An 11089-nucleotide genomic window follows, 5' to 3' on the forward strand; every position below is an offset into this window, starting at 1 on the left:
TCCAAGATGACCCAGACACCTGGGAAGGAAACTCATTAAGGCTGCTTATGTCCGCAATCTCGTTCTTTCGGTCACTACCGAAAGCTTGTGACCATAGATGAGGGTTTGAACGTAAACAGACTAATAAATCAGTAAAGCGCCCACATCACTGCAGACGCAGCACCAATCCACCTGTCGATCTCCCGCTCCATTCTTCCCTCATTTGTGAACAAGATCCCAAGATACTTAAACTCCTCCACTTGGGCAGGATCTCTTCTCTGACCCTGATCGCATGCTACTCTTTTCCGTCTCAAGACCATGGTCTCAGATTTGGAGGCACTGATCCTCATCCTGGCCACTTCACACTCAGCTGCGAACCGCTCCATTGAGAGCTGGAGATCACGATCTGATGAAGCCAATAGGAATGAAGCTTTTGAAGTAAATAATGACATAACCACTTTTTTGAAATGTGCAAAGTTGCACATTTTTTTATCAGTATTTGAAAATATTCAACAATTAAAGTTAAAACAAACAGTAAGAAGTAATAATCAGCAAATAATTAGACTTCAAATCAGAAATTTTAATTTTTTTTTCTTTTTGTACTGAAACACCTGAGGGAAGCAAATCAAGAGAACCAAGAAGAAAAAAAGCCACTGAAATTTTAGTAAAAAAAAAAAAATAAATAAAAGACACAAAATAAAGTCGAGACAAATTCATACGGGTGACACTCGCTCCGTCTGTATATACATCACATTCACTCCACAACTGTGCCGAAGAGCATCGATCAAAAGAACAGTAATTCAAAATAAAAGCTCGTCTCTGCAGTCGAACAGCCTGCATCACGTGAAGGCAGAAAAAAAAAGCTCCCAACAGAAACCAGCAGACACCTCTGTTTCCCTTTATGTTTGTTTTACAGTGACAGAACAGAGAGCACTCCAATTTCATGTGAAAGGCTGGGAGAACTGTTGACAAAAATTGTCCGAGCATAAAGTGGATCCACAAACCAACATTATTATTTTTAATGGTCCCTGGATGCATAAGACAGAGCCACTTTCCTGACATCTCTGACCTTTAAAAAAATATCATTCAAACTTGTTTCAGAAAGAAACATGACATCAGAATAGTTTAGAAGTGGATTTGAGTCACATTTCATGTTTGGCTGTACATTATTTAAGCTCTATTATATATTTCAGCCTTTCTTTCAAATTTCACCAGAAACACTTTGTTAAAAGGAGGAAAATAGAAATACGAGGAAACCTTTGGCCAAAGAGTGTATTCACAAAGGAAAACCAGAAACTAGAAGAGTTAAGGTAATTAAAGACAAAACTAAGGAGCAGAACCGCAGTGGTTTTCTAGATTTTTTTCACTCTTTCTGAAAATATGGCCCGTAGTTCAAACCTCCTCCCATACATTTGGGTTTGTAAGTTATACTGGTTTCCTCACAGAGGAAAGAAGGAAAGAAGAAAAAGGTATCTTTTCATGAAAGTCATGTTTGTCTTGATTGTCCACAAAAAAAAAAGTGCCAGCAGGAAGCAACCCTGGCGAAAGAATATACAATCACAGCATAAAACAACAACATCCTTTCCTGCAAAGGAATTGAGTCAATAACACACTCCTGAAAAGACTCTGAACCTGCGCTGGCCTTGTGTTTGCAATCTTTATCCGAGTCTGTGCACATTTGTGTTGGGAACTGTCTCTTGCTGTTCGGTGGTCCCTTTTATTCAGAAACTGTCTTTTCTTCTGTTGCTTCGTCCTGCAGGCAGCTCTTGCGGATGATGGGCAGCGGATGGGCTTCTGTGTTAAAGACCCAGTCTTCAAAAGAGAGCAGGTCGTCATCAGAGAAGAGCAGGTACAGATACCTGTGCAAACGAGAAATGCATCAGTTAACGCAAAAAAACAAACCTGAAGCCATTCTTCTGAGTGGTGAGTATAACGCCACACGACAGCCGGTTTGCTTAGCTGAGATTAAAGATCTATTAAAGTGTTCCTGGGCGTTTGTTCTGCAAGAAGCTGCTTCAAAGATTTGCCTCGTACTTCGGCAGCATTTGCATTTTCAGTAGTGTTTTTGTAGCTGATCCATCTTTTCAGCCTCTTAACTCTGACCTGCAGTTTATTAGAAAACCAGTGAGATGAACCATTGATGTGCTCAAATAGAATTTGTTCCCAAATATTAGATACAGAACATAAACTAAAAAACAAGATTTATACTTCAGAATCTGTTTCAAGTATTTGCTGAATTTTCCCCATGTTTAAGCTCATAGTTTCTTGGATCTGCTGCTGCTTCTTTTAGTTCCCACATTTTTTAAAGACATTGTACAGGATGCTGACTGAGACAAGTCAAGTTTTTAAAATGTTTAAAAATGACTTTTATAGGTCTGTCATATTTATTTTTAGGGCATTTTAAAATACATCTAAAAAGGTGATATGTCACTGGGCTGTGAATAGTTGGTGAACAGTGTTTGCAATGGGGTCTCCATACTTTGCAGGGGTGCACTGTGCTCCACATAATCTACATTAGGCTGTTAAAATTCAGCGAAACGCCCGCGTGCCGTTTTTGTTTCGTTTTATTTGTAATGTCATTTCTGCGTTTCTGTTCATCATGTGTCCGTGTGCAATGCATCAAAATTTACATCTAGGCCCTCCTCTTTCGATTGACACCTCATTTGACCAACTGGGTTCAAGTGTCGGCTGTCCAGAGACAATAATATACAGTATCAGAAATGACCAACTTCCGGTTTCCGTCACCTGGGCTAGATTGACTGTAGATTCGGCCAGTCAGCTCCGAGCATTGTTCTGATGCCACATCTGTGTAGCCAATCACCGTACCTTTCATTTGGTATATATATTGAGGGGGTGGGAACTTTGTTCAGTGATGGACGAGGTTAATACTGAAGAGGTCGCCATATTTAGGCAGTATTGCTAGGCTAACGAAGGAAGCTACGCGCACAGGAAAACGTTTTTTTCCCCATCGTTTTTTGGCCAGTTAGCTGACTAAACATGCTAATAAGATGAAAACATATTTGTTATTAAGTGTTTCGAGTGCTTCAAGATATGGAAGAGTGATTTTTGTGGCCAGGAGAAGTAAAAATAATTGGATAAAAAGACTACCGGTCGGCCATTTTGAATCGCTAATTTCATCATATTTGAGGACAAATATGCATCAAATATGAGTGAAAAACAATATTTTTTTCGCTGCTGTTGGTTTTATAAGCTGTGTGCAATGTTAATGCTTTGAAAGAAATAAGGATATATTTGTTTATTCATGTGGTTTGGCTGGTTATTGGTGGAAATTTGGCTGAATGTGCTCCAGTTGGTCTAAATATTTCTGAATATTAATACATATTTTTTAAATTTAATCAGGCTGTGAGTAAATATGGATGGTATGTGTTTTGTGGGGGTTTTATCTTTAATTTGAGCCCAGAGTGAAGTCCCTGTGTTGAAGCATTTAGAAATCACAGTGTTTTATTCAAAGTGTACAGTCTGGACATAGTGTACAGGTGTACAAATATGCAAATGAGACATGCTGGATTGTACTATGTCTCAAATATTCATATTTTATGCTACTGTTACCACATTTGAACTGGTAATATTTGAGAATTAATATTTTAGCCCAGTAAAATTTGTTTGACAATATCTCATTCTCTTCATATTCTGTGATACTTTATAAATAAAAAAATGAAAATTTAGGGAGAAAAATGTCTTGATTTTTGTGTATTTTACTTCAATATACTAAATACTAGTTACAGTTACAAAGAATATGACTGCTGAAGTTACAAAATCAGATTATTTGCTTTAAAAAGAGACCAAGCTTGTGAATTTACTCTAAAGGGTTCAAAAGCAATACTTCATTTAATTTGTGTCTACTTTTTAAGGCATTTTGTATTCATTTTGTATTGCAGCTTCCCTGTTGACCACATCCACCAGAACTTTACTTGGAAGAGCTAAATCATTCACCATCAGGGGTTTTCTTTTAGTCACGATTAGTCATTTTATTTTTAAAGAGAATAAAACCAAAATGCTGACATGAACAACTCCCCACTTAAAAAAAAAAATCAGATTTTGTCACTTACATGATACCGCGTGGCTCTTGGGTTTGTGTAACTTAATAACCCAAGAATGAGAGCAGGTAGAATTGAAATGTCTTTTCAGTGCTCTTATTTCTTTTATGGGTGAATAAGTATCCTGTTCAAAAGCGTGCTTAGAATCCTCTATGAAGCAGAGACCAAGTCTGTTTCATTCAAAGCACGACCACTTCGTGGGCAGAACAGATAACAGGTACAGATGAATCTCTGGCGTTCACTATTATCACTTTCATGGTTATACAGAGGTGGTGGGTTGTGGAAGCCGATTTTAAATTTTTTTCTCTCTCACCAGTGGGTTGCTGAAGAGAATGCGGGACTTACTTTAGTGTCTCTGAGAGGAAGAAGCTCTGCTGCATGTTGTCGTGGCTCACGGTCAGGGTGTAGACGTCACGGATCCCAGAGAAGCCGGACTCGACCCTGCAGTGCTGCTCCAGTGCCTGACAGGAAGTGCAGAGGGAAACGCTRCAGGTCTTATCGTACAAACTCAGTTAGTATTTCATTTGTTGCATAAAGTTTATTTAGAGATTTAGCACACTTGACCCAAACCCTCTTCAGCCAATAAATGTCTGTGAGAGATAAAACATGTCAAGTATTTCACCCAGCTGGACACCAGAAGAGCAAATAATGTTAAATCTGACGAGGCTGAAAGGAGAGTGGCTGAGCTAACCGAGCGGATTAGCTCATTATTACCGCAGCTACAAAGGGCTGGCTTATACGTGCTAATTAACAAAGGCCCTGACGTGTTAATGCTTGATGTTCCTGAGCAGAAGTGTTATTCACCGCTTCCAACCTTTGTGCCTGATAATTACAGGCCTGTCAAACTCGTCAGCCTGAATTCTCCTCCACTATGTGTTGTGTGTGTGCGTGTGCACATGTTAAATTAATGCTAACTCGCTCATGCCAGTCCTCTCCAGTTTACCACCATTATTGTCCTGTCTATCGCCACGCTAATAATTGTGATTCCTGCTCAGAGTTAATCTTTTTGGTAGTAGAACTGCCTGATCCACCAGTTAATGTAAAAGTGCCACACGGTGTCAGAAGATGACTAAAGCCTAATCGAGAATGTTAAAACTTAAAAGGTGAGTGCATAACTTGGAAGATTAGAATCTAGGTTATTAATATTATATTATATTTATCTCTGATTTATCTATTTATTTTCTGATGCATCAGAAAATTACTCACTGSTTGGCATTAGTACTTACATATTTTTTAAATCAAAATATGTTCTAGTCTACAAGGAAAACTGCATATTTTGGTTTATCACCATAATATGCTCTTTGTGTTCCGTTACTGCGTTTTGACTCACGTTTGCTTCAAAAAACTCACACTCTGAAATTTGAACAGAAAAGAGAAATGTAATCTATTGAGATAAGTTTAAAAAATAATTTCTCTGAGTAAACTAAAATAAATTCTAATGGTTCTTTTACTTTCAAGCCAACAAACTAAATGGGGAACTATAAACAAACCATTAATTTCTGTMTTTTTCTTTAGGTTTATGCCACAAAGCAAGGGATACTTTTTTATTTCAAGCCTCAAAATTCTTTACATTTCAAAATGTTTTTAGATGAGCCAAATCAAAATCTGGGTTACAWGCTGTACAGAAGCCATTTTAACCTTTTAAAGTAAGCATATAGTGCTTTTAAATCCTTCCTTTTCACACAACTTTATAAAGGTGAACTACAATGCTTTGGTTTGAATTCCTCCTTTTTGTAACTTCACCAGCCCCTCTTTCACTACTTTTCTGGTGTGTGTCTCAAAGCAGCTGGATTTGATGTTGTTCCTTTATGATACTTCAAGCCCCGCCCCCTCCTGCTTCAAGACTGGTCCACTCCGGTTTTGAGAGAAGGGGTTACGTTTTCTAGTGATGCAGAAACGTTTTATTCCCTTMGCCAAGGGAGGAGGTAATGTTTTCGGTCACGTATGTCTGTCTGTCTGTGGACAAAATTACTCAAACACTTATGGATGGATTTTCATGAAATTTTCACCACAAATGGGTACTGGCCAAAGGAAAACACCATTAAATTTTGGTGATGAACAGGATCACGATCCCGACACACGAACAGCCAATCAGCTTCAAGGAAGATGACAGACTTCCAATCACATCAGATTGTTTGTAGACGGGTCAACCCCCCCACTGTACACATCCAATGGGATTGCTTGAAGCAGTGTAGGCGACCAATCACAGAGGCGCATGGAAATAAAACTTTAGACCGAATTGTTTTTAAATCGAAAAACTTACTGTTTGAAGTTACTTTAATGTAACAACAGATCATTTTCATAATACATCGGCCTGCGCTTCCAAACAATTTTGTATTATGTGTTTACGTTTTTGGACTTTTTTCCCCCCACCTGTATCGGAAAGGCAAGCTAGCTAACTCACCACCCCCCGGTTCAGGTCTGTTATCCGACAGATAACACTAAGGTTTTCTTACAATTATGTTTATTCTGTTTTTTATGGCTAAATGTTTTCTTTTTTCTGATGCTGTTCCACTCCTTCTGCTGCATGTAATTTATTACGTGTTTAGTCATTGGAAAGCACTTGTACACAAACACACATATGACTAAAAATGTCATTAATCACACACAAAACAAACACACACACTCACACACAAACATACGGCCTTGGCAGAGGTTTGCGCTCTCCGAGAGCTTCTAGTTTACAATTAAATTAAAAGATGTCAACAGTAGACTTGTCCATCCAGCCTTACATGCTGGAGCCAGAGTCTGACCCAGAACCAGAGGAGAATTAAGACAAGGGAATTGTATAGCTGGTAAGTCCAAACCTCATATGGTAATTCCGTCACAGATTATTTGATGTAATAGTTCAGAAAACATCATWGAAAGTAGAGAAAACTGAACAGGCTGAAAAATATGAACCAAACAGAATATAAAGATATCTTTGTAGCACCAGGAGAGACTAAATTCAACTTTTCTGCCTTTTAGAGACTCCAAATCYACAACAAAATGTCTTTAACAGCTAAAAATGTGGATTTTTCATGATATGTCCACTTGCTCTCAATGTTGTGTAACCCAAGTGCTAAATGAGTGATCTCACCTCAACAGCCTCCCATCCCCAGTCTCTGTACTTCGGGTCGTGGGTCAGTCTCCACATGTACATGTAGCTCTCGATGACTTCTGGTCGCAGGATGTAATATCTGTCGCTCAGCCTGGTCGCTGTGGCTTCGGCTCCACTGTCGAACCTGAAGGCTTCRGGGCCGAGCTTAGTGGCTGACAGAAATACAGACAACAAAAATGATTACTTCTTTTTATTCATTTCTTTACTGGGGGTTAGGGGGTAATTTTAAAACAGTTTTTAATGAAATAAATGTATTTTTATAGTCATAAAAACTGAATCATCAACTGTACAGGATCTTTYCAGGGAACTTTCAGCTYGTCTGCTGTACTTGGTAAAATAYATCTTTCAGCTTTCTTGCCAACATTTWGATACTATTTCTTTTTAAAATAAGTTTGGACGCAGCTGGTACTGTGTCGGCTAAAGATCTGCGCACCCTGGTTAAAATTCTGCAAAGAAATGGAAAAGCTACTTGAACAAAAAGAAGCTGGTGTCTCAGACAGCAGGGCTTCTTTCAGCTGGCTGATTACAGCACTTTATGGTTTACAGTTTTTGGCAAACCYACAGGATACTTTATTCATCAGTCACTGTATAAAAATGCAATGAGAAAAATATGACAACCTGATGGACAATAGGCTATTAAAGCAGAGCCCCCACCCAGAAATGACAAAAATTTCAGWAGTAGTTTCAGAACAGTCTTTTACCAAACGTAAAAAAAAGAAGAAGAAGAAAAAAGAAAACAAATGAAGCAACTCCAGGAGGGGATCTTCTTCGAGATTGTCTAGAGTTGTAAAAGTATTTACTAATATGGATGCTACAGATGTTCATCCCATAACTTTTGCAGTGTAGCCTCTCAAACACCTTGTTAGTTTAACTAGCTATTATAAAAAACCCTCCTTTATTGACTCTGATTTTTCTCAAGTTATTGACTTTGGTTCTGATTTACTAACTCTGTTCAAGGCTGAGATCCTTTATATCTGTACTAATGATTCCCAAGTTGAGGCTAAAAAGGAGTGAACAAGTCCAGAAATTAGAGCTTCTCTGCTCTGTCCCAACCTTCCAGACAAGATTAGACAGGTTAACAGTTGTATTAAACTCTGCATTAACCCTCCGTTTTGACCCAAGGGCAGCTTGTTAACTCTGTCACATCCCAGTAAAACTCTTAACTTACACAAAGCTGTTTTGGACCACGCCACAGAAGCAGAGCAGAGTTTTCGCTAACATTTTTTCAGGGTTCCACAAAACGGCAATCCAAATCCAACTATGAKATATAATCTGTCCACTAAGACTTTTGTCTGCATCCCTTGGAAAAAGGACAGATGGCATCTTTACCAGATGCCAAAACCACAGTTTCTACTCTGAGCCTTCTCAAATAGCCTCTCATCCTGCTTCAAAAGGAGGCTCAATTTTGACTGCCGCTATTCGGGATCTTATCTTTAGCAAGTGTCTGTTGGTGAGGGTTGAAATGTAGATCAACGGGTAAACCGACATCTTTGTTTTGTTTGGCTCAGCTCTCTCCATGATGACAGATCAGTAGAGAGTTTCAATCACTGCATCTGGCTAAAACTCCCAGAGTTACCCTTAGATTCTGAACGACCCCTTGGCCATTTTTATCACATTTTGGCATTCACTGATGCTATACATCACTGTGTGACAGCTACTTTAGGCATCTTTTTTGCAGTTTTCAGCAGCTACATAGGAAAAATGCAGGGGGAAAAGTGTATTTATAACAGCAGGTCATTTTGGTATGAATAAATGTGAATATGCAGAACAGGTGGGCAGGTTTATGGGGTTAGGGTAAACGTTAATGACGTGGTGTGAAACAGGATTTACCATGAAACTCCCTGAGCTGAAGCAGCAGCTCATTTCCAACCAGTAAAACTTCACTGTTTTTGTTTTTTCTTGCAGCTGCACCCTTCCGCAGGGTTCGCCTGATGCAACTTGAGCTCAAACCTGTAGCCTCAGGATTACAAGACTGCTGTTTTACAGCCTGGCTCAAAGACCATAATGGGAAAAAAAGAGGGAAGAACACAAAAATTTAAAAAGGGATTTTTCTTTTAACCAAACCCTTAAAAAGGAAACATAATGAGACAAAAATGGGGGAAGACCTCTCTGAAAGAGGTACTCTGCCAGCTGCCCCAGTTCCCAGTTAACTCCCAGTCGCCTGAAAGACCCGAAAAACACACAAGGTGTGCGAGTAGGGCCTGGGGTCTTAACAGCAGCACTGACCCCTGCGCTGCTGTAAGCATGAAAACTTTATTCTGTCACTAGTATGTGCTTCCTTATGGTTTATGTTGTCTAAACGGTAATCTAAACTGCTGGAGAATTTTGAGCAAACAAACTCCAAACTCTCAGCAAAAGTTGATAAARGTTTCTCCAACCTTGCATCACTATAAAAGTTGGTTAGGGTTTGTTTGCTTCTTGGACAACTGAACAGCTACTCTGAGGCTAAATTCATTTTTAGCTCATACTACAATATCTTCTTACCAACCTTAGTTTATGCAGTGTACTATATATACAGTATACACTGCATAAAGTATTTATATAGCAGGGGTCTCCAACAGTTTTTTTCCTTAAGAGCTATTTTCATAAAATGAAATTGTCTAAGAGCTACTTTTTGCAACATTTAATTTTAAACCATTGGAATAAGCTTGTTTTACACAAAAAAMATTTCTTCAATTCACATGAAACCCCTACAAAAACACTGAATTAACATGAATGTGCTTTTTGTGTTCATCCATTCATATTACAGTGTATTTCACACTACTAACTTAGGGGTTTACCCACGACAGATTTGTGCACAAATAAGATTGGGTGATGGGTCTCTGATTTTTCCCCCCGTATTGTAGATTCCAGCAGGGAGAAACCCCAAGCAGTGACATATACCACAGTGGGAGAAGTTACCCAGGAGCTCAGCACAGTGTGTGTCAAGGGTTTATGAAAAGTGTGTGCGAAAATGAATGCCAAACAAACCACGTAACCAAACGTCACCTGCCGATCGACCATACTGAGCCCTAAACTGTTTGATTGACAACTAAGGGGAAGGGACATCTTTAGACTGATTGGAATTAAATGAAAGTTTGTTTGGCCAGTTTTTCCTAATTTTTGATCAACACTGAAGAGTTACTTTAAATGAGTTCACGAGGTACTGGTTGGAGACCCCTGATATATAGTAAATGGTAAATGGACTGTACTTGTATAGTGCCTTTCTAYCCAAACAGGACGCTCAAAGCGCTTCGTATTACAGTCTTGTGTCCTCATTTACCCATTCACACAGCACTCTATTAGATCTCCTATGAAGCTAACATGTACAATCAACTATGGAGACTAATCAGTGCCAATCTCATTCATACACTGATGGGACAYACGTCAGAGGCATTGGGGTTAAGTATCTTGCCCAAGGACACAACAACTGAGACAGCTGGACGGGGTATCGARCCGATGACCTTCCGGTTCCRGGATGACTCCCCTAACCACTCTGCCACAGCAGCCCCCTAGTAATGCATATAGCATGTTTAAAACTCATCAAAATTCAATTCTGGGAAACTATCTTACAAATGTGGATAGCAGGTGATTGGAAATCCTCAAAATGGTCAATCAAATGGTTGCAGATTTGAACTGTCGCAACTAGGCCTGTCATGATAAGCAATAAATCAGTTAATCACACAATAAATTGAAGTGAGGTTGATCGTTTTCCTACTTGTTTGACACCCTGTTTTCTAGTGTAGGGAGGAGTGGTCTCCAAACAATGTTATCGTTAATCGCAACAATTTCAGAGACATGTCCTGATGCATCTCAGTAATCCAGGTAAAAAAACAAAAGGAAAAAAAAATTGAATAGGTCCTCTGGACGGGTTCTTCTTTAATGAAACGTTTCGTCTGTTAACAATAGGTATTAATTAGGTGTTAACGATAGCCATGTGATGTGAGTATCAGTCACCTGTGAACGATAGCCA

At 39.0% G+C, this 11089-nt stretch overlaps 1 protein-coding gene across 2 annotated transcripts in view; it reads right to left on the reverse strand.

The window, feature by feature from the left end:
• Positions 1 to 538: 538 nt before the first annotated feature.
• Positions 539 to 11089, reverse strand: part of LOC106523059 (mannosyl-oligosaccharide 1,2-alpha-mannosidase IC) — a gene marked incomplete at its 5' end in the record, with an annotated part of 82601 nt that continues 72050 nt past the window's right edge. For both annotated transcript variants that reach the window (XM_014016344.1, XM_014016343.1), the window contains 3 exon segments: positions 539 to 1838; positions 4383 to 4498; positions 7117 to 7289. In XM_014016344.1, coding sequence (XP_013871798.1) covers positions 1697 to 1838; positions 4383 to 4498; positions 7117 to 7289 — 431 coding nt within the window.

This window comes from Austrofundulus limnaeus, unplaced genomic scaffold (genome assembly GCF_001266775.1).
Source record: "Austrofundulus limnaeus strain Quisiro unplaced genomic scaffold, Austrofundulus_limnaeus-1.0 Scaffold143, whole genome shotgun sequence".
Classification (NCBI taxonomy): Eukaryota; Metazoa; Chordata; class Actinopteri; order Cyprinodontiformes; family Rivulidae; genus Austrofundulus; species Austrofundulus limnaeus.